General features: G+C 48.1%; 1 protein-coding gene across 1 annotated transcript in view; it reads left to right on the top strand.

Annotated features, from left to right (window-relative positions):
• The window catches only part of DCDC2C (doublecortin domain containing 2C), a 98444-nt gene that overhangs the window by 43563 nt on the left and 27037 nt on the right, over positions 1 to 27844 (top strand). The window contains exons 8-9 of the mRNA XM_057497579.1: positions 3320 to 3420; positions 16171 to 16236. Of these exons, the coding sequence (XP_057353562.1) occupies positions 3320 to 3420; positions 16171 to 16236 (167 nt within the window). The remainder of the gene's footprint in view (positions 1 to 3319; positions 3421 to 16170; positions 16237 to 27844) is intronic.

Below are 27844 nucleotides of genomic sequence, written 5' to 3'. Positions count from 1 at the left end.
ATCGCAGTGTCTGGACGTCATTACTGCCACGTGCACGTGGAGCGGGCTGTGTGGGGCCCCCAGGACCAAGGACACAGGAAGCAACTCGGACGCACCGACCTTCTGCAGGAAGAGTGATAAGGGGGCCTCCTGAGGGCTGGGGTTCGCTTTTTGCATAGGAGACATTTCCAGCCCTGGACCTCGGAGCTGAGCTCAGGGCGGGCCCACCGTAACCGCGCCGCCCCAGCGCCACCTCTTGTCCTCCCGCCCGCCCCCTGCCGAGCGCTGAGCAAGGCGCTTCCTGGCGCAGCGGGTCCCACGGGATGGGGCCACCGGGCGCCGAGGGAGCGGCGGGGGCAGGACGAGGGCCGCCGTGCCCTCAGCTGGGGTCGCTTTTCTCAAGGCTTCCGACCCCTCGGCCTCATGACCGCTCCACGCGCCGCGCTTTGCCCTCCATGCTCGGCTCTCGGGCTGCTTCTCAGCGTCTTCCCGCTCCGGCCGTGCTGGGCGTGGGTGGGCGCCTCTCCGGCGCTTCTCGCTCGGTCCCGGGGCGCCTGGGCCTCCAGCCCCTGGGTCAGCCCTGTGTCCATAATGAGCTCTGGTCACCGTGTCAGGTCTCCTCCTTGGCGTGACGTCCACGTGAGTAGCTCGTACAGGGCCCGTCCCGGGGCTTCCCTCGGGGAAGCAGCTGGTGAGGTGGGGTTCCGAGTCCTGCTGTGGCCCTGTGGCCGAGGGCCAGGTCCTGACTGCCAATGGGCACCACAGGCTTGGGCGAGGATTGCCCTGGTAATCATCAGGTGTGGGCACAGGGCCCGGACACAGCGGGTCCCTGGGGAATGCGGCCTTCCCCAGCCTTCTCTTACCCTCCCTCCCGTCACCAGGGAGAGCGGGGGCCCCCCCGAGCCTGACCCTCGGGGGATGGGGACCAGGAGGGCGGGCAAAGGACGGGAGCGGGCCCGGTGGGGGTGGGGGGCCGGGGCGCTCGGCGGAGCCGTGCAACGGGTTCCCGTCTTGGGCCGCTCATCAGTGGCCACGGCCCTGCCGCGTGGGTGCTGAATGGCCCGCTGGCCTCCTTAGTCTCCGTCTGCGTCACCTGTGCTGTAGGTCAGGTTGAGGACCAACTTTACAGGAATCTAAGGATTTTATGAACACTTAATACATCCACCTGTGGTGCTAGTGTGGCTAAAGTGAGGGTTCCTGTGGCCAGGATCTTCCCCTGGCTCTGGTCGGCTGGCTCTCTGCACACATGCGGGCACGTACTGTTATCGACTCTACGTAAGAGCTCCGCCCAGTGCTCTGGGCTGCATGGTGGCACGGCTGCAGGGCGGCAGGAGAGCAGAGACGGGCTGGAGTGGTGGCAGCGCCGAGGACAGGGACTGAGACGGCTGCAGGGGCGGAGGGGCGCAGGGGCAGAGACCGGCAGCCTGAGCGGTGCGGAGCTCTCCTCACGATACTGAGAAGGGCCGTAGGGGAGAAGGACGCCCCCCTGCAGGAGGCACGAGAAGGGGCGGCACGAGAACGTGAGCTGCGAGGTGCCGCTGAGGAGGTGGAAAGCTTGTTGGTGACTGGATGGCGCCGCTAGGTGCTGTGGAAACGTAAGGGATGTCCTGGCGGCCCGAGAGGAAGCGGCACGGGGAGGAGCGGCGGCCCGGGAGCGCAGGCCGCCAGGGGCCGGGGGGCAGGGGAAGATGCAGGGGGGCCGTCAGCCCCGGAGACGGAGGCGCGGAGGTCTGAGCAGCAGGTGGGGTGGAGGCCCTGCCGGGCGGAGGCATCGGCCCCTCCTCGGTGGCGACCCCACCCGGTGGAAAGCTGGTGGGAAGCCCGAAGGACTCGGCCACCGCGGGCTCCTCCAGGAGGGGTGCACCCCCTCCTCGGGTCGTGGAGCCCCCTGTGCTCCGCTCCTGCCCTCAGGCCCAAGCAATGGAAGCACGGAAGGAAATACGGTCTGCTTCTCGAAGGAAGAATTTAAAGGGCCCCGTGAAGGTCACGAGGACCCAGATGTGGGCTGATGTGATCAAGGCAGGAGCCGACAGAGAGAAATTAGATGAAAAGTCCAATAGACTCTTACTGGAGCTGCGGAAACTAACAGCTGAGACCGGAGCAGCAGTTCCGGCCGCTGAGGACGCAGCAGAAGCCAGAGACAAAGCAATGAGACGGGCCTGTGGGTGTGCAGGACTTCCTGCTGTGGGGCCCACCCGTGGTCCTCCTGGTTAACTCATCTGAGGAGAACCGGTTTGAATACAGCCGGGATGACCACTTGGTGGCAGTGGATCTCCTCAGGCTTGAGGGTTATTATAATTTGTTGTGATTTTTATTTTTTGTATATTGTCATAGCCTCTGTTGTTATTATGGAATTTGGTTACAATGTTCCAGCTGCCTCGCACAGGGACCGTTGCAGAGGACTGAGGGCACATAGACGGAGAGGCGAGAATCCTGGAGGGGTGGCGTGGGGGTGAAGTGAAGGTTCCTGTGGCCAGGATTCTCCCCTGGCCCTGGTCGGCTTGCTCCCTGCACACGTGTGGGCAATGTGTTATTACTGACTCTATATAAAGGGCTCTGCCCCAGGGCTCTGGGCTGCACAGCTGCAGGAGAGCAGAGGCTGGAGTGGTGGCAGCACGGAGGACAGAGACTGAGATGGCTGTGCAGGCGGAGAGGCCCAGAGGCAGGGACCAGCTCACTGCAGGCAGACTCGCTCTGAGTGAATGCGATTCTAGTGCCTGACCTGCCACCGTGGGAAATAAAGCTGGGTGTAACCCTTTCACCCCAGCAATGTTCCATTGTCATTCTTTGGTCTCATTGAATCCATACTGAACTTGCCTCAGGCTGAAACCCATTGGCAAGACAGTTAAGATGATTTTTTTCTAAGTTGAGCACCTCATAACGCACAACTTTACCACCTAGTTTGTTAAGACTTATGTTGTTCAAACCCAGTTCTTGAATTCATTTTGCAGTAATAAAGCCGCATGTCCTTAAAATCTGATTTTGATGTCTGGTGGGTTGGTCTGCGTTTCTTTCTAACTGAATTAACTGGACACATGCTGGTGAAGCGTTCACTCTGTTTGGCCTCTGGGATGGAGCCCATGGTGGGTGGGGCGCAGTGATGACCCCCACCTCCCAGGCCCAGGACCTCTGTGGACAAGCACGTGCACAGACAGTGTAGACTCAAGGCCACCGCACCCTGTGCTGGGGCAGATGCAAGAAAGAGCAAGGGCGCTGGGGACACAGGTGAGGCGGCGACGGCCTGGGTCCTGGGCAGGCTGTGTGACGCTGTCCAGGAAGCTGTGACTGGTTTGTGTCATGGTCACTGGTCTGAAAACCCTGTTTGTTTGGCTTTTTCCAGAAGGTGACGTGTATCAAGCCCAGACCCCTAACGTGGAAACTCAAGAGGCGCCGGAAGTTAAAGAGGACGAGCACGTGCAGGTGGAGGTGCCCGAGGGCCAGGTGGGCAGCGGGAATCACGCAGCTGTGCGCACCGCCTTCCTGATTCTGCTTCCCGGGCCCCTGCCTGCCTGTGGCCCCAGCCTCCCCCTGCCCCCCAAAGGGTCCTACGCCCCTTCCGCGAGCTGCTGCTCATCCTTCAGGTCTTATATCAGGCATTTTCCAGCTGCCTCTTTTCCCACAGAGGCTTCTGTTATTGGGACCATTAACAGTCGTCACAGTGTGTGACCCCGTCTTTAGCTTTGTCATCATTTGACTGCTGCCCTTTGCCCCTCTAAGCTGTAAGCTCCGTATGGAAGGGGACGCGTCTGCTTTGCTCGCTGTAGTTGTGCTGGTTCCTAGCCCAGGTCCTGCTGGTGGGTAGGAGGCCCTGAGGAGTCATTCTGGACAGACGGAAGGATGGGGTGAATGGTACATCAGACAGCATGGTTGGGGATCAGGGGCCTGCCCCTCCTAGCTTTCTGGCCTTGGGCCTCAGTGTCCTTGTCCGTGGGGTGGGGAGGATGTCGCCATCAGGCTGTTTGGGGCAGAGGGTGGTGATGCACGTGAGTGTCTGATCCTGGCCGGGCACGCAGTGGGTCCTCGATCCCTTCTTGCGGCCTTGCCGAGGAATGGAGTCACGTGGGAGGCCCAGGGGAAGTGGGGGGCAGCGGGTGTGGGAGAGTATGGGTCCTGACATCAAGGTCCACCGGCTGGAGCCTGGACAGAAGAGCCAGGGGCCCGGGCGGGAGGCCGAGACAGGTAAGCGCTGACTGCACGGCTGCACACAAGTACATCCCCATAGTTAGTTTTTGAGAAAAGAAAATTCATAGTTTGTAAAAGGTCAGCATTAGCATTTGAGTCTCATTTTTTTCCTTTTAAATAGATGAAGTCCCAGGCCTGCATGACCAGTGAGACTTCCTGTTCCTCCTTTCACATCAGTCACTCTCAGTTTCATCTCTTTAGTTCTCACTTTGCTATTCTCTTTCCTGTGATAGACGTAATAATGTCGCGGACCGTGCCTCAATATGACCACCTTTCTACTTCCTTTTGGCGTTTAGAGTGCTTTCCCCAGGTCTCTTGTGTATTTTCTGAATTGCTAGTAATATTATTTATTCTTTTCCTTGGCATGAAAAAAATGACCAAAAGATTTGTTTCCTTCTAAAGCTGAAATTAACAGTTAATTTTTATCACGAATCTAAGAATTTTTATAGGAGTAAGTAAATTAAGACATATTAGGCAGTTACTTTTATTTCAAATTATCACCCCCTCCAACATTGATTATTGTAATTGATATATTATTGTTTTTTCTGAGTCATAGATGCATTATCTGACACAAATTTTAAACACAGATAAAATCTTAATGTAACAAATATGATTTCCATGACTGTTGTGTACAGTAAACATACCATAAGTTTCCATGGTGGCGTGTTTAATTCCCATTGTATTTGAGGTGTGGGGTGAGTTGGTCGTGTGGTGGGAGGGAAGAGAGGGTTAGAGCAGAAGCCTGGCATCCTCGGAGGGAGTCAGAATGGGGTGTGGTAAGAGAGGAGAGGGGACCAGGCTGCTGGGGCAGGACGGGGTGGCCCGAGAGAGGCAGGTAGATTGCTTTCTGTCTAAAGATGCTTCTCCATGCTGGGGAGGGCTGATGACTCAGTCCAAGTTGTCAGGAGACAGTATTAAAGCAAGTCCTGTGACTCAAGGACAGGACCCAGAGACCCCCAAGGATGACGGCGTTGAGTGGCAACGTGCCTCATTGAGTGTGAGCTGGGTTAGCTCCCTTCCTGCCTGACGCGGTCTGCGTGTGCTGTGAGAGCAAATGAGAGCCAGGTCCTTTGCCAGGACAGAGACCCAGGGGAGGGGCTGGAGAGAGGGGTGTGGGGAGAGTCTGCAGCATGGCTCAGCTGCAGGCATGGCTCACCTGCAGGTAATGATCCCCTCACCTCACTTCCCACTGTGATATTTCCTGAAACTGCAGGGATCAACAGGATCAGCAGGTTAGAGTTAAGTTCGTGAAGTTCAGATCATCAAGATAGACCCCTGCAGCCCAAACTGAGTTCTGCCCCTTTGAGGAAATTCCCGTGGCAGGTGCATTTGGGCGGCGCTGCCTGTCCTCTCTGCCTTGCGGAGTCGGTGCAGGTGAGCACATGCAATGCTCCAGAGAAGGCCTAGGGTTGAAAATGGTGGTTAAGCTTTTGGTTAACTTGGTTTGCCCATGAATGGTTTCCTTCCTAGGGACCCTGTCATAAGCGGTTCCCAAGGACTTCTGCCAGCACGGGTGGGGGCTGGGGGCAAGAATACGGTCTTGTGCAGCAGGAAAGTGGGACCTGGTTTTCTGGGTCCCGGAGGGCGTGCCCTCCTTTTGGGGTGGATGCTGTACTCTGGGAAGCCCTGGCCTGAGTGTGTCCACATCAAGGAGGCCCCCATGGCTGGAGAACCGCAGGAGAAGCATGAGTCTTAGTTGCGTGTGTGCTGGGGAGCTGTTGGTGGTGCATCCGTGTCACTGGCTCCTTTGTGTAGGAAGGGAAGGTGCTCACCTGCGCTCCCAAGCTCAGGGCTCTCATATCCATCCATGAAAGAGCGTTAGGCCTTAATAGTAAACTGTTTGATTATAGTGTTGACTTTTATACTAATCTGGAGTACTTTTCTCATGTTTTTGAAGAATTGTTCTTTTTAATTAATTTTTATTGGAGTAAAGTTGATATACAATATTGGTTTCAGATGTACAACATAGTGACTTGGCAATTATTATATTACTAGATGCTCAGCACGGTAAATGTAGTTACCCCATCACCTACCAAGATCTTACACTACTGCTTGTCATATTCTCTATGTTACACTTTCATTCCTAGGACTTATTTTACAATTGGCAGTTTGTGTATCTTTATCCCCTTCATTTATTTCACCCATCTCCCTGACCTTTCCCTATGGTCACTGATAATCTGTTGTCTGGATTTGTGGGTCTATTTCTTTTTTGTTTGTTTTGTTTTTTAGATTCCACATATAAATTAAATCATAGGGTATTTGTCTCTCTCTGCCTGGCTTATTTCACTTAGCATGATACCCTCTAGGTCCATCCATGTTGTTCCAAATGGCAAGATTTCCTTCTTTTTTGTGGCTGAGTAATAGCCCATTGTGTATATGTACTGCTGCTTCTCCATCCATTCATCTATCAATGAACACCTACGTTGCTTCCATATCTTTACTATTGTAAATAATGCTGCAATGAACATAGTGTGCATACATATTTGTTTGCAATAGTGATTTCATTTTCTTTGGGTAAATTCTCCAAAGTGGAATTGCTGTGTCATATTTCTATTTTTAGTTTCTTGAGGAACTTCCATATTTTTTTCCACAGAGGCTGGACCATTTTACATTCCCACCAACAGTGCAGGAGGGTTCCCCTTCCTTCACATCTTTGCCAACGCTTTGTTTCTTGTTTTTGGGATAGGAGCCATTCTGACTGGTGTGAGGTGATATGACGTCTCACTGTGGTTTTGATCAGCATTTCCCTGATGATTAGTGATGTGGAGCATCTTTTCATGTGTTTGCTGGCCATCTGTATGTCTCCTTTGGAAAAATATTCAGGTTCTCTGTCCATTTTTAATTGAATTATTTTTTTTTGGTGTTGAGTTGTATGAATTCTTTATATATTTTGGATATTAGCCTCTTATCAGATACATCATTTGCAAATATATTCTCCTATACTGTAGGATGCCTATTTGTTTTGTTGAGGGTTTCCTTTGCTGTGCACAAGGTTTGTATTTGATATAGTCCCATTTGTTTGTTTTTGCTTTTGTTTCCCTTGCCCAGGCAGATACATCCAGAAAGGAATTTCTCATGCTTATGTTCATGAGATTCTTGCCTATGTTTTTCCTAAGAGCTTTATGGTTTCATATCTTACATTTAGGCCTTTAACCCACTTTGAGTTTACTTTTGTGTTTGGAGTTAGACAGTAATCCAGTTTCATTCTCTTGCATGTAGCTGTCCAGTTTTCCCAACACCAGTTATTGAAGAGACTGTCTTTTGTCTATTGTATATTAATGGCTTCTTTGTCATCTGTTAATTGACCATATTTATGTGGCTTTCTATTCTGTTCCATTGATCTATGGGTCTGTCATTGTGCTGGTACCATACTGTTTTAATCACTGTAGCTTTGTACTATAGCCTGAAGTCAGAGAGCATGAGACCCCAGCTTCGTTCTTCTTTCTCAAGACTGCTTTGGCTGTTTTGTCTTTTGTGGTTCCATATAAATTTTAAGATTATTTGCACTGGTTCATTGAAAAATACCATTGGTATTTTGATTGGGATTGCCTTGAATCCATATTGCTTTGGGCAGGATGGCCATTTTGACAATATGAATTCTTCCATCCATGAGCACAGGCTAGATTTCAATTTATTGGTGTCTTCTTTAATTTCTCTCATGAGTGTTCTGTACTTTTCAGAGTATAGATCTTTCACCTTCTTGGTTAGGTTTATTCCTAGGTATTTTATTATTTTTGATATAATTGTAAATAGAGTTGTTTTCCTGATTTTCTGCTAGTTCATTGTTAGTATATAGGCATGCATCAAATTTCTGTGTCTTAATTTTATATCCTGCAACTTTGCTGAATTCAGTAATTCTAGTAGTTTTTTGGTGGATTCTTTTGGGTTTTCTATGTACAATATCATGTCATCTGTAAATAGTGAGAGTTTAACTTCTTCCTTATGAGTCTGGATGCTTCTTATCTCTTTGTGTTGTCTGATTGCCATGGCTATGACCTCCAGTACTATGATGAATAAAAGTGGGGACAGTGGGCATCCTTGTCTTGTTTGTGATCTTAGCTTTCAGCTTTTTGCTACTGACTATGATATTGGATGTGGGTTTGTCATATATGGCCTTTATTATGTTTAAGTATGTTCCCTCTATACCTATTTTGTTGAGAGTTTTTATGAATGGATGTTGAATTTTGTCAAGTACTTTTTCAGCATCTACTGAGATGATAATATAATTTTTACCCTTCTTTTTCTTAATGTAGTATATTACATTGATTGATTTGTGACTGTTGTATTCTTGCATCCCTGGAATAAATTCCACTTGGTTTTGAGTAATCTTTTTGATGTATTTTTGAATTTTGTTTGCTAGTATTTTGTTGAGGTTTTTTACATCTTTGTTCATCAGAGATATTGGTCTGTAGTTTTCTTTTTTTTTGTAGTGTCTTTGGTTGTAATACTGGCCTTGTAGAATGAGGTTGGAAGTATCCCCTCCTCTTATCTTTTGGAATAATTTAAGAAGGATGGGTATCAGCTCTTCTTTAAAAGTTTGGCAGGATTCACCTGTGAAATCATCTGTTCCCTGAGTTTTGTTTGTTTGTAGTGTTTTGATAACCAGTTCAACTTCATTACTAGTAATTGGTCTGTTCAGATTTTCTGTTTCTTCCTGGGTCAGTCTTGGAATATTGTATTTTTATAGGAATTTATCCATTTATTCTAGGTTGTCCAATTTATTGGCATATAATTTTTCATAGAATTCTCCTATAGCTCTTCGAATTTCTATGGTGTTGGTTTTAACTTCTTTTCCACTTCTGATTTTGTTTGCGTCCTCTCTTTTTTTTCTTGATAAGTCTGGTTTAGGGTTTGTCTATTTTGTTCACCTTTTTGAAGAATCAGCTCTTGGTTTCACTGATCTTTTTTCTATTTATTTTATTTATTTCTGCCCTGATCCTTATTATGTCTCTCCTGCTAATTTTGGGCTTTGATTTTCTTTTTCTAGTTCCTTTAGTTGTAGGGTTAGATTGTTTATTTGAGATTGTTCCTGTGTCGTGAGGGAGGCCTGTATTGCTATAAACCTCCTTCTTAGAACCTCTTTGCTGCATCCTACATATTTTGAACTGATGGGTTTCTGCTTTCATGTCTCCATGTATGCTCTGATTTCCTCTTTGATGTGTTCCTTGAACCATTGATTATTTAGAAGCAGGTTGTTTAGCCTCCACATCCTTGTGTTTTTTTAGTTTTGTTCTTGTAATTAATTTCTAGTTTTAGACCAATGTGGTCTGAGAAGATACTTGATACAAGTTCAATCTTGTTAAATTTGTTGAGGCATGTTTTGTGTTCTAATATGTGATATATTTTGAAGAACCTTCTATGTGCACTTGAGAAAAGTGTGTATTCTGTTGCATTTGGGCAGGAAGTTCTATATATCTGTTAAGTCCATGTAGTCTAAGGTGTCATTCAAAGCCTCTGTTTCCTTTTTAAATTTTCTGTCTAGATGACCTATCCATTGATGTAAAGGGCTGTCAAAGTCTCCTACTATTATTATGTTGCTGTCAATATCTCCCTTTAGATCTGTTAGCATTTGGTTTGTATATTTAGGTGCTCCTATGTTGGGTGAATATGCGGTTATGATTGTTACTCCTCTTCTTGGACTAATCCATTATCATCATGTAATGTTCTTCTTTGTCTCTTGTTACTTTCTTTGTTTTGAAGTCTGTTTTTTCTAAATATTGAAACTGCCCCTTCTTCTTCATCCCTGTTTGCATAGAATATCTTTTTTCATCCTTCAGTTTCAGTTTGTGTATGTCTTTTGGTCTGAAGTGAGTCTCTTGCAGCAGCAAATAGATGGGTCTCTTTTTTTTTATCCATTCTGTCAGCCCATGTCTTTTGATTGGAGCATTTAGACCATTTACATATAAAGTCATTATCAATATGTATGTACTTATTGTCATTTTGTTAAATGTTTCCTGGTTGTTTTTGTTGTTCTCAGATCCTTTTCTCTTCTCTTGCTCTCTTCCCTTGTGTTCTGTGACTTTCTTTAGTGTTACTTTTGGGTTCCCTTCTCTTCCTTTTGTGTCTTGTAAGTTTTTGGTTTGTGGCTAACTTGGGGTTCTAGTTTGACATCCTGTGACTCTGACAACCTATAATAAGCTGATGGTCACTTAAGTTCACATACATCCCAACAGTCCTACATTTCTTACTCCTCCTCCTCCATGCTTTATGTATATAGTATCTTCTTTTACACCTTCTATCTAGTGATTCTCTTAACTAGTTTTTAGATGTAAATGTTTTTGTTTCTTCTGTCTTTTTGACCTGAATACTAGCTTTTAAGTAATTGATCTACTACCTCTGCTATATGTTTGCTTTACCAGTGGAAATTTTTCCCTTTCTTAAATTTCCTGTTTCTATTTAGGGTCTTTTCTTTTCCTCTTAAAAAAGCCCCTTTTGCACTTACTGTAAGGCTGGTTTAGTAGTGGTGAACTCTTTTAACTTACATTTATCCGTGAAGCTCTTTTCAGTTTTGAATGATAACATTGCTGGGTGGAGCATACTTGGTTAGGGGTTTTTTCCACTAGTGATTTGAATGTATCATGCCATTCCCTTCTGGTGTGCAGAGTTTCTGCAGAAAAATCAGATAATAACTTTATAGGGTTTCCCTTATATGTAATTCATCACTTTTCTATCGCTACTTTAAAAATTCTCTCTTTGTCTTTGATCTTTGACATTTTGATGATGGTGTGTCTTGTTGTGGATCTTTTTGGGTTCATCTTGTTTGGGGCTCTCTGTGCTTCCTGGACCTGGTAGATGTTTCCTTCCCCAGGTTAGGGAAGTTGCCAGCTGCATCTCTCTTCAAATGAATGTTCTTCTCCTTTCTCTCTTCTCCTGAGACTTCTATACTGTAGTATGGTTGTTAGGATGTTGGATGTTGTCTTACCCTGTCCTCATTTCCTTCTGCTGTGCAGCTTGAGTGCTTTCCCCTCCTCTGTCTTTCAAGTCATTGATCTGTTCTTCTGCCTTCTCTAGTCTGCTGTTGTTCCCTCCAGCATATTTTTAAATTTCATCTATTGAATTCTTCATCTCTGGTTTGTTCTTTCTTAGGCTTTCTCTCTCTTTGTTGAGATCCACCTTGAACTGTACTGTTATTTTCTCAAATCCAGGGAGTATCTATATAACCATCTTTTTAAACTTTTTATCAGGTAGATTAGTTAACTCTCATATTTTTTAAATGTTTTTTCTCTTTTTCTGTCATTTGGAGTGTATTCCTCTGACTCTTCATTTTGTATAACTTTCTGTGCTTGGTTCTTGAATCAGCGGGAAGGGCTCACTCTTGCAGTCTTGAAGGATGGCCCTGTGCAGGAGAGTCCCTTGTGTAGACTGCATGTGCCTCATGTTTTTGGCAAGCTGGTGGCCAAGGAAGTGTGAGAGGGGCTTTTCCTGGTGCTGGGGCTCCCAGGGCATGGTCTCAGAGTGTGGCCTTGGGGACCATTGGAGGGGCTCCTGGGTGGGCGCCTTGGGGTTTTGCACTGGTTGGGGGTGAGGGTGGTGGTCCAGTGGTGGGTTGGGAGCACACTCCGGGTAACTCCGGGATTGGCACCAGCTGTGTGCCCTGAGCCTCTCCATCTGAATGCTCAAGCATGCTCGGGGCTGCATGGGACCACTTGGGGGGAATTCCCGAGTCAGGCATATACCAGGTCCCACCGAGGGCATGGAGTCAGGCTCCATGCATGATCCCCATTGGCCTCTGTGTGCTCTGGGCTGCTCCTGGGAACTCCCGTGTCAGTACCTGCCAGGTCTCACTCATGACCAGGGGTCAGGCCTGGCGCAGGTGTTTCCCCATGGTGCTCTGGGGAGGGTGCTTTGGTGGCACCAGCCTGCAGATTTGTGCACCCTCCTTGTGGACCAGCGATCACACCCAGCTCCTGCTCTCGGCTGCCCTGAGATGTGTGGAAGAAGTGTCAGCTGTGGCCCTGGCGGCTTCCCTGATCCCGGATGGCGGAGGTTGAGTTCCGAAACAGGTGCTTTCTCTTACGGTCTAGCTGCACTTGAACCGCAGTGCTCTTATCCTGCGCCTCAGGGCCGAGTCCGTGCCTGGCTCTCCCCTCATGTCCCTCCTCCCCTCTGCCAGTCGCTGTGCTGGGGGTGGGGTTCTGTCTCTCCTACCGTTCTGCTTTTAAAAGTTCTATCTTTCTGTCCCTCACTGTATAGAAGGTGTTCAGTTTGGTCCCCATTGTTCTTCAGGGCGAAATGCTCTGTGTGGAGGTGGGAGAAGGTGGATTCAGGCGCTCTCCGCTCTGCTATGTGCCCAGAATCTCCCGTCTGAGGAGCTGGTTCCAACCTTGTGGATGAGCCTGGTTATCTCACGTGTTATTGCTGCAGCAGTGTGTGTAACATCCAGTTTAATGTTGCTATAAAGACAAATATTACAAAATATAACATCCCAACTGTGAATTTGGAGTCAAAGCTACATTGGCAAAGGGAACCTCAGGAACGAAGGCTCCTCCAACTCAAGGGAGAGCTGCAGCTGTGCCCACCTGTTTGCAGCGATGACTCCCATGATATCAGATGCTGGAGCATCAGCAGGGGGGTAGCTGGAGGTCACTCTGGGGGACACCCCATGTTCCCAGGGCAACATCACAGTGTGCCACCAAACTCCCCGTGCTAAGGGAAGAGCTGAAGTTCAGATTTTGATGATAAAGAAGGCAGGCTGTCCTTTGCTCCTTCCAGATGACATCATGAATGTCCACTTTTCTGGGATGGCGAGCAAGACTGGCACTGTGCCCTCCTGCACCTTGAGAGCAAACTTGGCATTGAGACCCTTACAGAACTCTGCTGATGTCTGTCTTTGGCTCATGACAGAACTAAGATTGAGGGGCTGGGTTGGGGAAGCTGTGCTTTCAGTTAACTGAGTGACCCCGCTTACCTGTGTCACGAGCGGCGAAGCATCAAAGGCACTGAATCCTGTTTGTCATGAACCAAGTGGCCCCTGAACAGGACGGAAGGCTTAGTTTGTGGGAAATGCAATGGAGGTGAGAGGGAGGGAATGTTGGGATGGAGGCGTCAGAAAGTGTGTCACGGCTGGTCATCCATCACAGTTTAGATTATCTGGGCCTTCAGTCACCTTTTTCTTCCTATGCTGCATTGTTTCCTTTTGAGTTTTTACTTTTAGAAATTATAACTTATTTTTAATTGTTTCTCTTTGGTTTTAACAGCGTGATGTTTCCTACCCACCCGGGCCCCTCCACCGTTTCTATCAGCGGAGCTTGAGTGGAGGCCTCTGTGAGCGATCACATGAACAATCTGCTTTATAAGCTTTGATTCTTGGAGGGATAAATGTTTACTTTTAAGTTCCAAATTATTATACCCCAGTGTTAAGGAAACAATTTTTATCATAAAAAAAAAATCCTGCACAAAAATGGCACCTTGATATTAAACCATTGGTGTTAAAATGCTGTCTGATTTATGGAATACATTTTTCACGAATGTAATGTTTTCTGCCAGATGTAAAATTATTTTTATTTTATTTTTACAAACAGTTTAAAAAGACAGGAGAATGCCTAGAATTGCAGGCTCTGTTTGTCCAGGACTCTGACCTTTGATTCCTTTTTTGGGGAAATAGTTTAGCATTTCTTGCACATAACCAATCCTGTTTTAGCAGAAGAGCATTACACTATCATTCCCTGACAGGTGATAAGCATGTTGTGTAAACCCCAGGTCTCCAGGGGTGCATGAAAAGGGTGCATTGGCTGAAATCACAAAGGTCCCGGCCGAGTTCTGAGTTCTACTGAAATTCAGTTATTTTCAGGGTCCCAGCGAGTCAGTGCAGGAAGTGTCCCTACTTAGATTCTTAGATGCGCCCGAGCTGCACCGCCTTTCATGCGTTTCTCCCCCGAGAGAGCTGAGAACAAAACACTAACTGAAGCAAAACCCAAACAATCTGGACTCATTAGGAGAAGGTCAGTCTAGATCTGTGGAATCCCGGAATTGTTGTCTAATTAGAAGAGACACGATGGAGCTTTAAAGCCTGGGTACTTCCGGTGCGCAGAGTAACTCACTAAGCTCACAGAGGTCCTTGGGGAATCCGTTTTAATGAGTAAATTAAAAAGTGTAATCAGTACTATATCTGTTACGATGCTTTTGGCTGTAAAGAACAGAAAACCCAAGAGAAGTGCCTTCAGCAATAGGAACACTTACCACGCCATCTAACTAACAGGAGGCTGGGAGGCCTCAGTGCGATGGAAGCTTCCAGCGTGGCCGGCTCGGGGGCTGGTGGTGCGGCCATCGCCACCCTGCCGTCCAGAGCCCGTGGCTGTGGCCTCAGGCCGGTCCCCGCGCTCCCTGGAGCTGTGACTCGGCTCCGTGCAGCACCCGGAGACACGTGGGTGCCGTCGAGGGGAGGCCACCTCCTTCCCTGCGCCTTCTTCAGATAGTGGAAGAGTGCCTCCCAGGGCCCCCCAGGGGTGCGCCGTGTGCCTCTCCTAGTCCCTGTCCCTGGCCGGTGGTGTAGACCCATCAACATGTACTGCGGTGTCTGACACGGGGCCCGCGCCCCTCTGAGTTCTGTGACTAGTTCCTGAAAACAACCGGCACTTTTTAAAAACAAGGAAGCAGGCAGGGCGTGCTGTGGGGCGGGGGGTGGTGGCGCCTGCTCGGGCACTGGATCTCGGCATCTTCCCGTCGCGGTGGAGGGCCTGGCTGCCCACCTGCTCCTGACCTCTGAACCCTGCCCCCTTGAGCTCCTCAAGAGCCTTGGGCTACCAATGACTTACTCCCTTTCTGTGCACATTCAGCCTCTTCCTTCACACGAGTCCTCCTGGCTGGATGCCCAACGTGCCGAGAGCCCGCCTGCCGTGACCGGTGCCCCCTCCCTAGGCCTCGCTCTCCCCAGGCATCCCGTCTCCCCCACACGGGAAGGGCCCGTGTTTGGAGGGACCGGCTTCTCCCTACTTTCCCCACCTCCACCCTCCCCTTGGCCTCTTCTGGCCTCAGCCTGCGACTGCACCAAATGCAACCCGTCTCTGTTCTCATTGCACCTGACCTTTCACCTTCAGCTAGGCTTGGGCCCCCCTCTTGTCCTTGGAACACTCTGTCCTTTGGCGAGACTCACCCATCTCCTGAAATTCCTTCTATCTCTGGCCACCCATTCTCCTTCTTCTCTTTAGACTTCTGATTCCCCACTGGCTGTTAATGTGGGTCTTAGTGGGGACTGGGGGGAGGGCATCTTCTCTTCTCACCTGGATCTTCCCCAGGCACACAGTAGGACACCAGCCAGTGTCCTGGGTGACTGATGGGCAGAGACCCCCCCAGCCCAGCATCCTGGGTGACTGATGGGCAGAGACCCCCCAGCCTGTGTCCTGGGTGACTGATGGGTGGAGACCCCCCAGCCTGCGGTGCACACACAGCGCGTGCCCTTGGTTTGCTGGCACTGTGGTCTCATCTGCCTGTTCTGACTGATACAGAAACACAATTAAAGGAGTCCCTGTGGAAGCCTTTCTTTTTTTTGGCTGCAGAACCAAATGATTTTCCCCAAGAGCGGAGAGAGCCCAGGCACTGATTAAAGATAGGTCCTTGCCTTTTGCCAACAAGTCACAAAAACTGGGTGACAGCATGCAAGGAGAATGTGGGCACCACTGTGTGATGGATGGGGCCATCCGCATCTCTTGAACACTGATAAAGAGGGTGCTGGTTGGGTCCCCAAGCACATGGAGAATTACAAAGGCATATGGGTGGCAAATCCACTTCTTTTACATGAATGGGATTCATGGTGTTTTCTCTTAAAGATTTCTTCAACAGTTTTATTAAATAGGTTGGCATTTTGTTGGTGGATCCAGAGGTAAAAATACAGAGCAGATACACTCCTGTATCTGAAATAACCACCGTGGAAACACTATGGTGCCTTTTCCTGCTTTGTCCATAGAAGTGGCCTAAAAGTTCACACAATTTCATGTGCTCTTTGCTTCATTAAAGGAGTTTGACATTGGTTGACCATGACTAAGTCTAAACCATGGTCTATTTTCTCTCTAGATGCCAGCTGAGATCGTTAAAGACGAAGAGATACAAGTGGACACTCCTGACCTGGAAGGCAGCAAGGTGAGTTAACCCTCTTATTCTGTAGTTCTTAATGGCTTAGGTCTTAGGGACCTTCTGTCCACTCAGCATGTTGAGTAGAGCTCATGTCTGGTGGAGAAAGGATCAGAAAGCCCAAGGCGGTCCCAGGACACAGTCTAGCATAGAATGAGAAATGGCATGTTTTCCAGGCGGGCAGCACCTTAGAGCAGGTCTCTTTGATGTCACGAATTACACGAGTGATTGCAGTGGCTTCTCTACTTGTCCTAATTACCTGTTACTGTATTTGCAGCCACAGACTGAAAAACATTTTTACCCAACAACTTAAAGATATATTTTTAGAGGGGAGTCAGGGGAGGTGAACCATGGCCCTGTCTGCATGGACACCATCAGCATCTATTGTGTGTGGTGTTGAGTGAATAGCATGTCTCGGTGGAAAGCGAGGCTGCGTGCAGCGTGCACTCTAGATGGCAGCAGGTGCAGCCCCCAGCATCCTGGCTGTGTGCTCTGGGGTCTGCTCTCTGTCCAGTCCAGACGCTCCAGGTATGCCGTCAATCCAGGAAGCATATCTCTGTGGTACTCTAGGAGGTTGTGTGACTAGGCTGTATAAAATATGCATTGAGAAAATGTTACTTTTATCTTAGTTTTTTATTAAGTATATCTGGCAGTTAAAAACTGTATTTATTTAGGGTATACACTTTGGTGAAGTCACTGCCACAATCGAGCTAGTTAACACACCCATCCCTACAGATCACCAGCCTTCTTTGCTTTTTTTGTGGAGAGAACATTTAAGTCAAAATTTATTCTAAGTATACAATCCCATTTGCTAAGAAGTAGATTTTTTGCAAATTTGTTTCTGTCACTCCATCTCTAGATTTTTTTTTCCAAGGTGGTTTCATGTTTTTAAATTTTTGGCCCTCGGCCAGGGGTTTGTATAAAATCTAGGGGAGCAAGTCCAGTCTATCCCGACGCTGAGCCCTCCAGGGCTGCAGATAAACGTGGGGCTGCAGCACCTCGCAAACGTGCCCACAGCTTCCTGGCTCCCACCCTGGACAAGAGGGGGGAATAGCCCCAAGGGCTGTGGGAGGGGGTGGCGCTGCTGGGTCCCACCGCCTTGAAAAGGGGCGTTTGTGGGAAGGGACACGCATCCTCAGGAAGTTGGCTCAGGTTTTTCAATGTCAGTGACGTTTATGACCTAAGACAGCCACAGGGAATAATCTTTCAAACAGCTCTCTTCCCTCATACTCTTAAATATCTTTGATTTGCAGGCGGGTTTTGGTGGACATGTACAGTCTGTGTCTAGATGAGCAGGAAAGACCTTCAAATGAAGAGGAAAGGGGCTGTTAGTTGCTGGTGACAGTGTAGCCTGCATTCTGGGGCGGAGTGACGGGGCGGAAGACTCGCGTCCCAGAGCAGGAGGAGGGGGTGCACGGGTCGTTTGCTTGTGTTGGGGTGGAGAGGAGAGGGGAGCTGTCATGTTCCAGTTATGTAATAGCTTAAAACATATTTTAATGGAAATACAGGCGTTTTGACCACATTGAGGTTATGCTATAATCTGAATACCTTGAGTGGACTGGCCAGTGAAATTTACTGGGGCCTCCGGGAGTGCTGACGTGTCTTCGTAACCTGACATCAGTCAGTAGATTTGATTTCTTAGAGTGAGTCAGTCTTCCTTAACGCAAGTAATGGCACACCCAGGCACCCAGTTGTTAGATGTCTGGGTTAAGAATCTAAGCTTTTGGGGTGAGGAGGGATCTGGAGCAATCAAGCCTCCATCTTCCTGCCCAGATGTTACTGACATCAAGGCAGGCTGGGCACATCTAGAGAGCAAGCGCCTCTGTGCCGAGCATTTGCTCTGTCGGGCACCGTGCCAGCCTGTCACACCCATCCCCCAGCCTGTCACACCTCTCCCCCAGCCTATCACACCCATCCTGAAGCCTGTCACACCCGTCCCCCAGCCTGTCACACCCATCCCCCAAACTGTCACACCCATCCCCCAGCCTGTCACACCCATCCCCCAACCTGTCACCCCCGTCCCCCAACCTGTCACACCCATCCCCCAGCCTGTCACACCCATCCCCCAAACTGTCACACCCATCCCCCAGCCTGTCACACCCATCCCCCAACCTGTCACCCCCGTCCCCCAACCTGTCACACCCATCCCCCAGCCTGTCACACCTCTCCCCCAGCCTATCACACCCATCCTGAAGCCTGTCACACCCATCCCCCAGCCTGTCACACCCATCCCCCAGCCTGTCACACCCATCCCCCAAACTGTCACACCCATCCCCCAGCCTGTCGCACCCATCCCCCAACCTGTCACCCCCATCCCCCAGCCTGTCACACCCATCCCCCAACCTGTCACCCCCATCCCCCAGCCTGTCACACCTGTCCCCCAGCCTGTCACACTCATCCCCCAGTCTGCCACACCCATGCCCCAAGCTGTCACAATTGTCCCCCAGCCTGTCACCCCCGTCCCTCAGCCTGTCACACCCGTCCCCCAGCCTCTCACCCCGTCCCCCAGTCTGTCACACCCGTGCCCCAGCCTGTCACTCCCATCCCCCAGCCTGTTACACCTGTCCCCCAGCCTGTCACACCCATCCCCAGCCTGTCACACCTGTCCCCAGCCTGTCACACCCATCCCCAGCCTGTCACACCTGTCCCCAGCCTGTCACACCCGTCCCCAGCCTGTCACACCTGTCCCCCAACCTGTCACCTGTCCCCCAGCCTGTCACACTCATCCCCCAGTCTGTCACACCCATGCCCCAGCCTGTCATGCCTATCCTCCAGCCTGTCACTCCCATCCCCCAGCCTGTTACACCTGTCCCCCAGCTTGTCACACCCATCCCCAGCCTGTCACACTTGTCCCCCAGCCTGTCACACCCATCCCCCAGCCTGTCATGCCTGTCCCCCAGCCTGTCACACCCATCCCCCAGCCTGTCATGCCTGTCCCCCAGCCTGTCACACCCATCCCCAGCCTGTCACACTTGTTCCCCAGCCTGTCACACCTGTCCCCCAACCTGTCACGCCTGTCCCCCTGCTTGTCACACCCGTCCCCCAGCCTGTCACACCTGTTCCCCAGCCAGAGACACCCATCCCCCAGTCTGTCACACCCATCTCCCAGCCTGTCACACCCATCCCCCAGCCTGTCACACCTGTCCCGGTCACCTCACATTCACTCTTCCAGGTGGAGTCAATACCCCACTTTACAGACTCAAAGACAACGGGATGGGGAGGGCTGGAGCAGTGTGACGCCATCATGCGGTCAGGAAAGGCGGGGAGCTTGGATTGAGCCCAGTCTCGAATGATCCCCAAGGCTGTGTTTTCTCTCCAGCGAACTGTGCTGATTGTGCAGGATTTCCCAGGAGAGGTATTTACGGCACAGGCTTCACGGTGTGTCCCTCAGCGATCAGGTGCCTGGGGATGCTGTTCTGTGTAACCAGGTGTGAGAATCCAGGATTAGTTCTGCCAGGTCCACGTGGCTCCGTCCCTGCCTCTAGCATGACCTGAACCAAACTTCACTATTTTCCTGGTTTGCATGAAATGCCCCACGAAGTGGAGGTTTTCGGCCCTGAAATTTAACCCATGTTTTTGAGGGATGGAGAGCAATCATTTCATGTGCATTTTAACAGCTAGTAAAACCAATAATGTAAAAGAAACACTCCTCGGTCTGCCTTCCCGGCCAATGGGCCACTGTGATCCTTGGTGATCTGTACTTTTACCTGGGATTTCAATGGTCTAATAATTAAAATACATCAATCAGGTTATGTAATCTGACATTGACTGTATTAGTTTTTTTAGGCACATTATTTCTCCCTCCCCCGAATAGGCTGCGAGGTCCTAAGGGCCTGAGCCTCGCCACCTGTCTTGTCCTCTTCTGTGTCCTTTACTGTCTAGGGAGGGCCTCCTAGGCGGCAAGTAGAGTAAACACTCGTGGGTTTGCTTCGAGTTACCTGTGACGAGGCTGCTCCTACTTAAGTCATATAACCCCAGAGCAACAGGATAGTGACCTTGCAAAGTGGTAAGGGAGCATGTTATTTTGATCATTATTTAAAAATATATTTTGTATTTCTGATGTTTGATCACAAGGGCTTCTATCATTTAAGTTTTTTTGTTGTAAAATATATATATGTAACAAAGTTTGCTATTTTAACCATTTTTAAGTGTACGGATTCAGTGGCATTCAGTACATCTGCCGTGTCGCCCACCCAAACTTTTCCGTCCTCCCGAACAAACTCTATGGGCACGCAGCTGTCAGCACCCCGCTGTCGCCCCTACTGGCCCTGCCCTACCGTCGTCTACGCATTTGAAAGAACCCCAGGCTGGAAGGACCGTGTGGATGAGGCGCTGGGGTCAGGTCCTGCTCGCCGCCCGCCCCGTGTGTTGGCTTTGTCACCTCGTGCGTCACTGGCACAGGCGCGGGTGACCTGAGGGTCGTGAGCCACGGCGGACTCCGCCTCCAGGTGGCGCCACCCCGGAGTGCTCGCGCCAGGCGGCAGCCGGGACGGGCGCGCGCGTGATGTTTCATCGTGACAACGGAATATCCCCGACATTGATCGGAGAGACCGCGAGCGCGCAGAGACGGGCGTCCGCCTCCCCTTCACCCGCCTCGCGTGGCGTCGGGGGCGCCCGATTGTGAGCGCGTCGGGCTCCTGAGCGCGGCTGGGGTGGAGGCCGCCTGCTGGGGCTCCGCAGGGACGCGCGGCTCCCGGCCCAGCGCGCAGAGCGCCCGCCTGGCCCCGGCCGTGCCCCGAACCCCGGGGCGGCCCCGGCGTGACCCCGAGGCTCTACCCTGACCCTCAGGCCTGGCCTACCAGCCCTTTCGTAGCGTCCCAGTTCCCCTCCCGTTGGAAAGGCCGCATGCAAACCCCACGGGCGACTCTGTGCCTCGTACGAAGTGCAGGGTTTGTGGTCAGTGAGCTCCTTCCCGGGAGGGCGAGCTGGGCCCCGTTTGCCTCCGCTGCCCCCGCGGGCTGCCTGGTGCCCGGGCCGCTCCGCTCCTCCCACCTCAGGGCACCGTCCCCGTTCCAGACTCCCCGGGCTGCCTGGGCCCCACCGGGTGGCGCGACCCTCCTCCCGGACCCCCAGTGGGGCTGGCTTCGCACTTCTTACCTGTCGGCGTCACACTCAGAGCTGTTGGTGAGCCTGTCGCGGAGAGGCGGGCTCCCCGAGGAGGTGCTGCTCCGCTCCCGGCACTGTCACCGCGACAGCCTTCCTCGCTGTGAGGGCGGGGTGACCGTCTTGTGGCTGCGGGGTGGCGTGGGGACCCCGGCCCGGAGGCTGCGGCGTGCCCAGGACCGCGCACGGACTCTCAGCGGAGCACTAAAAAGCGAGGCCCAATACTCACTGAGTCTCAAAGGCTATCTTGTAAGAAGTGATCATCCCCAAAGACTTGACATTTCTCTGTATGAGAATCAAATCTTCTCTTTGGAAAATACTATGAAGCCAAAAGTCGACCAAAGCATGGAAGGAACTATTTGCAACCCAAATACAATTTTCTTAATTTGCAAAGAGCTCATAAGTCACTAACACAATATAAAAGACGCATGTGAAAGAAATTCACAGAGAATACAAATCTCCAACAGACGCAACAAAATATATCCGTATCCTAATTAAAAGAATGTAAATAATGAACGAGTTTCTTTTTTTGTTCTGTGTATCAATCGTTTATTCTTTTTTTTTTTTGAGGGGGCTGTATTTTCTTTTTTTTAAAAAAATTTTTATTTAGGTATTATTGACATACACTCTTATGAACATTTCACATGAAAAAACAATGTAGTTACTACATTTGCCCATATTATCAAGTCCCCACCCATACCCCAATGCAGTCACTGTCCATCAGTGCAGCAAGATGCCAGATATTCACTATGTGCCTTCTCTGTGCTACACTGTTCTCCCTGTGATCCCCCACACCATGTGTACTAAACATAATACCCCTCAGTCCCCTTCTCCCTCCCTCCCCACCCGCCCACCCCCACCCCTCCCCTTTGGTAACCACTAGTCCCTTCTTGGAGTCTCTGAGTCTGCTGCTATTTTGTTCCTTCAGTTTTGCTTCATTGTTATACTCCACAAATGAGGGAAATCATTTGGCATTTGTCTTTCTCTGCCTGGCTTATTTCACTGAGCATAATACCCTCCAGCTCCATCCATGTTGTTGCAAATGGTAGGATTTGTTTCTTTTTTATGGCTTAATAGTATTCCATTGTGTATATGTACCACATCTTTTTTATCCATTCATCTACTGATGGACATTTAGGTTGCTTCCATATCTTGGCTATTGTAAAAAGTGCTGTGATAAACATAGGGGTGCATATATCTTTTTGAATCTGAGAAGTTGTATTCTTTGGGTAAATTCCAAGGAGTGGGATTCCCAGGTCAAATGGTATTTCTGTTTTAGTTTTTTGAGGAACCTTCATATTGCTTTCCACAATGGTTGAACTAGCTTACATTCCCACCAGCAGTGTAGGAGGGTTCCCCTTTCTCTGCATCCTCACCAGCATTTGTTGTTCTTAGTCTTTTCGATGCTGGCCATCCTTACTGGGTGAGGTGATATCTCATTGTGGTTTTAATTTGCATTTCCCTGATGATTAGTGATGTGGAGTATCTTCTCATGTGTCTGTTGGCCATCTGAATTTCTTTTTTGGAGCACTGTCTCTTCATATCCTCTGCTCATTTGTTAATTGGGTTATTTGCTTTTTGAGTGTTGAGGTGTGTAAGTTCTTTATATATTTTGGATGTTAACCTCTTGTCGAATATGTCATTTACAAATATATTCTCCCATACTGTAGGATGCCTTTTTGTTCTGCTGATGGTGTACTTTGCCGTACAGAAACTTTTTACTTTGATATAGTCCCATGTTCATTTTTGCTTTTGTTTCCCTTGCTTGAGGCGATGCGTTCAGAAAGAAGTTGCTCATGCTTATATTCAGAAGATTTTTGCCTATGTTTTCTTCTAAGACTTTTATGGTTTCATGACTTACATTCAGGTCTTTGATCCATTTCGAGTTTACTTTTGTGTATGGGGTTAAACAATAATCCAGTTTCATTCTCTTGCATGTAGCTGTCCAGTTTTGCCAACACCAGCTGTTGAAGAGGCTGTCATTTCCCCATTGTATATCCGTGGCTCCTTTATCATATATTAGTTGACCATATATGGTTGGGTTTATATTTGGGCTCTCTATTCTGTTCCATTGGTCTATAGGTCTGTTCTTGTGCCAGTACCAAATTGCCTTGATTACTGTGGCTTTGTAGTAGAGCTTGAAGTTGGGGAGCATAATCCCCCCAGCTTTATTCTTCCTTCTCAGGATTGCTTTGGTTATTTGGGGTCTTTTGTGGTTCCATATGAATTTTAGAACTATTTGCTCCAGTTTGTTGAAGAATGCTGTTGGTATTTTGATAGGGATTGCATTGAATCTGTAGATTGCTTTAGGCAGGATGGCCAGTTTGACTATATTAATTCTTCCTATCCATGAGCACGGGATGAATTTCCATTTATTAGTGTTCTCTTTAATTTCTCCTAAGAATGTCTTGTAGTTTTCAGGGTATAGGTCTTTCACTTCCTTGGTTAGGTTTATTCCTAGGTATTTTATTCTTTTGATGCACTTGTGAATGGAATTCTTTGGCTGATTTCTCTCTCTGCTAGTTCATTGTTAGTATATAGGAAAGCAACAGATTTCTGTGTATTAATATTGTATCCTGCAACTTTACTGAATTCAGATATTAGATCTAGTAGTTTTAGAGTGGAGTCTTTAGGGTTTTTTATGTACAATATCATGTTATCTGAAAATAGTGACAGTTTGACTTCTTCCTTACCAATCTGGATGTCTTTTATTTCTTTGTTTTGTCTGACTGCCATGGCTAGGACCTCCAGTACTATGTTAAATAACAGTGGGGAGAGTGGGCATCCCTATCTTGTTCCCTATCTCAGAGGAAAAGCTTTCAGCTTCTCGTTGTTAAGTATGGTGTTGGCTGTGGGTTTGTCATATATGGCCTTTATTATGTTGAGGTACTTGCCCTCTATTCCCATTTTGTTGAGAGTTTTTCTCATGAATGGATGTTGAATTTTGTCAAATGCTTTTTCAGCATCTGTGGAGATGATCATGTGGTTTTTGTCCTTCTTTTTGTTGATGTGGTGGATGATGTTGATGGATTTTCGAATGTTGTACCATCCTTGCATCCCTGGGATGAATCCCACTTGGTCACGGTGTATGATCCTCTTGATGTATTTTTGAATTCAGTTTGCTAGTATTTTGTTGAGTATTTTTGCATCTGTGTTCATCAGGGATATTGGTCTGTAGTTTTATTTTTTGGTGGGGTCTTTGCCTGGTTTTGATATTAGAGTGATGTTGGCTTCGTAGAATGAGTTTGGGAGTATTCCCTCCTCTTCTATTTTTTGGAAAACTTTAAGGAGAATGGGTGTTATGTCTTCTCTGTATGTCTGATAAAACTCAGCAGTGAATCCATCTGGCCCGGGGTTTTTTTTCTTGGGTAGTTTTTTGTTTACCGCTTCAATTTTGTTGCTGGTAATTAGTTTGTTTAGATTTTCAGTTTCTTCCTTGGTCAGTCTTGGAAGGTTGTATTTTTTAAGGAAGTTGTCCATTTCTTCTAGGTTTTCCAGCTTGTTAGCATATAGGTTTTCATAGTATTCTCTAATAATTCTTTGTATTTCTGTGGGGTCTGTCGTGATTTTTCCTTTCTCGTTTTTGATACTGTTGATGTGTGTTGACTCTCTTTTCCTCTTAATAAGTCTGGCTAGAGGCTTATCTATTTTGTTTATTTTCTCAAAGAACCAGCTCTTGGTTCCACTGATTTTTTTCTATTGTTTTATTCTTCTCAATTTTATTTATTTCTTCTCTGATCTTTATTATGTCCCTCCTTCTGCTGACCTTAGGTCTCATTTGTTCTTCTTTTTCCAGTTTCAATAATTGTGACTTTAGACTATTCATTTGGGATTGTTCTTCCTTCTTTAAATATACCTGGATTGCTATATACTTTCCTCTTAAGGCTGCTTTCGCTGGATCCCACAGAAGTTGGGGCTTTGTGCTTTTGTTGTCATTGGTCTCCATATTGCTTGATATCTGTTTTAATTTGGGCATTGGTCCATTGATTATTTAGGACCATGTTGTTAAGCCTCCATTTGTTTGTGAGCCTTTTTGTTTTCTTTGCACAATTTATTTCTAGTTTTATAGCTTTGTGATCTGAGAAGTTGTTTGGTAGAATTCCGATCTTTTTGAATTTACTGAGCCTCTTTTTGTGGCCTAGTATGTGGTCTATTTTGGAAAATGTTCCATGTGCACTTGAGAAGAATGTGTATCTTGCTGCTTTTGGGTGTAGAGTTCTGTAGATGTCTGTTAGGTCCATCTGTTCTAGTGTGTTGTTCAGTGCCTCTGTGTCCTTACTTATTTTCTGTCTGGTGGATCTGTCCTTTGGAGTGAGTGGTGTGTTAAAGTCCCTAAAATGAGTGCATTGCATTCTATTTCCTCCTTTGGTGCTCTTGTGTTGTGTGCATAGATATTTATAATGGTTATAGCCTCTTGTTGGACTGAGCCCTTTATCATTATGTAATGTCCTTCTTTGTCTCTTGTTACTTTCTTTGTTTTGAAGTCTATTTTGCCCAATACAAGTACTGTAACACCTGCTTTTTTCTCCCTATTGTTTGCATGAAATATTTTTTTCCATCCCTTCACTTTCAGTCTGTGTATGTCTTTGGGTTTGAGGTAAGTCTCTTGTAAGCAGCATATAGATGGGTCTTGCTTTGTTATCCATTCTATTACTCTGTGTCTTTTGAGTGGTGCATTCAGTCCATTTACATTTAGGGTGATCATTGAAACATATGTACTTATTGCCATTGCAGGCTTTAGATTCATGGTTACTAAAGGTTCAAGGGTAGCTTCTTTACTATCAACCATCTAACTTTAACTTACTTATTATGCTATTATAAATACAGTCTGATAATTCTTTATTTCTCTCCCTTCTTATTCTTCCTCCTCCACTCTTTATATGTTAGGTGTTTTATTCTGTGCTCTTTTGTGCTTCCTTTAACTGCTTTTGTGGGTAGCTGATTTTATTTTTTGCCTTTAGTTAGTATTTGGTTGGTCTGCTTTCTTTGCTGTGATTTTATTTTCTCTGGTGACATCTGTTTAGCCTTAGTAGTACTTCCATCTAGAGCAGTCCTTTAAAATACCCTGTAGAGGTGGTTTGTGGGAGGCAAATTCCCTCAACTTTCGCTTATCTGGAAATTGTTTAATACCTCCTTCAAATTTAAATGATAATTGTGCTGGTTACAGTATCCTTGGTTCAAGGTCCTTCTGTTTCATTGCATTAAATATATCATGCCATTCTCTTCTGGCCTGTAAGGTTTCTGTTGAGAAGTCTGATGATAGCCTGATGGGTTTTCCTTTGTAGGTGATCTTTTTTCTCTCCCTGACTGCCTTTAATACTGTCTGTGTCTTTGATCTTTGCCACTTTAATTATTGTAAGTCTTGCTGTTGTCCTCCTTGGGTCCCTTGTGTTGGGAGATCTGTGGGCTTCCATGGTTTGAGAGGCTATTTCCTTCCCCAGCTTGGGGAAGTCTTCAAAGACACTTTCTGTGCCTTTCTCTCTCTCTTCTTCTTCTGGTACCCCTATAATATGGATATTGTTCCATTTGGATTGGTCACACAGTTCTCTTAATATTCTTTCATTCCTGGAGATCCTTTTGTCTCTCTCTCTGTGTCAGCTTCTCTGTGTTCCTGTTCTCTGATTTCTATTCCATTAACAGTCTCTTGCACCTCATCCAGTCTGCTCTTACGTCCTTCTATGGATTGTTTCATTTCTGTCATCTCCCTCTGTACTTCATCCCTTAACTCTTGTGTATTTCTCTGCAGGTCCATCAGCATGGTTATGACTTTTATTTTGAATTTTTTTCAGGAAGATTGGTTATATCTATCCCTCCAGACCATCTCTCTGGCATTGTTTGAGTGATTTTGGACTGGGCCAGGTTCTTTTGCCTTTTCATGGCAATAGAAGTGATTGCCGGCAGGTGGTGCATGTGTCAGCTGAGAGAACAAAGTCCCTTCCTGCTTATTGGTCACCTTGCCTTCTCCGCTGCCTGTGTCAGTTACCCCCACACAGGGAGCAGTCTCTGGGATAATCTTCTGAGCTGCTGTGGGCAGGGTGACCCTCGGGATAGCTTAGAACTCTGCTGGGGGTTGCAGCCCCGTCAGGTGTGTTCTCCTGTGAGAATGGCACCCCTTCGTGCCTTCCAGACCCTGCTCTGGCTTCCTCTGTCTGGCCCGGTTAGCTGCCTGCTGGTAGGAGACTCTGGGTGGTTGCTGTGGGCGGGGCTGCTCTCCAGCTGGTCTGCAGCAGTGGTGGGTCTGCCGGTTTGCTTGCAGTGCCGGCCAGGGGAAATAAATGGCAGGCTGCTTATCGCCATGAGAGGCTTTGGAGCTGCATTGCCACGCAGGAGGTTAGGGCACCTGAAGTTCCTTAAGATTCCCAGCCTGCTGGGCTGAGTGTGCTGGGATGATTTTGTCCACCTGTTAAGCCCTTGTCCCTTTAAGACTTTTAAAAAGCATCTGCTTTTCTTTTGTCGCAGGGGAGCTGACTGTGGGGACCCGCTTGCAGTCTCCATTTCGGATTTTACTTCTCTG

Source organism: Manis pentadactyla, chromosome 2 (genome assembly GCF_030020395.1).
Source record: "Manis pentadactyla isolate mManPen7 chromosome 2, mManPen7.hap1, whole genome shotgun sequence".
Taxonomy (NCBI): Eukaryota; Metazoa; Chordata; class Mammalia; order Pholidota; family Manidae; genus Manis; species Manis pentadactyla.
The sequence above is the reverse complement of the archived record's forward strand: the minus strand, read 5'-3'. Positions and strand labels throughout refer to the sequence as shown.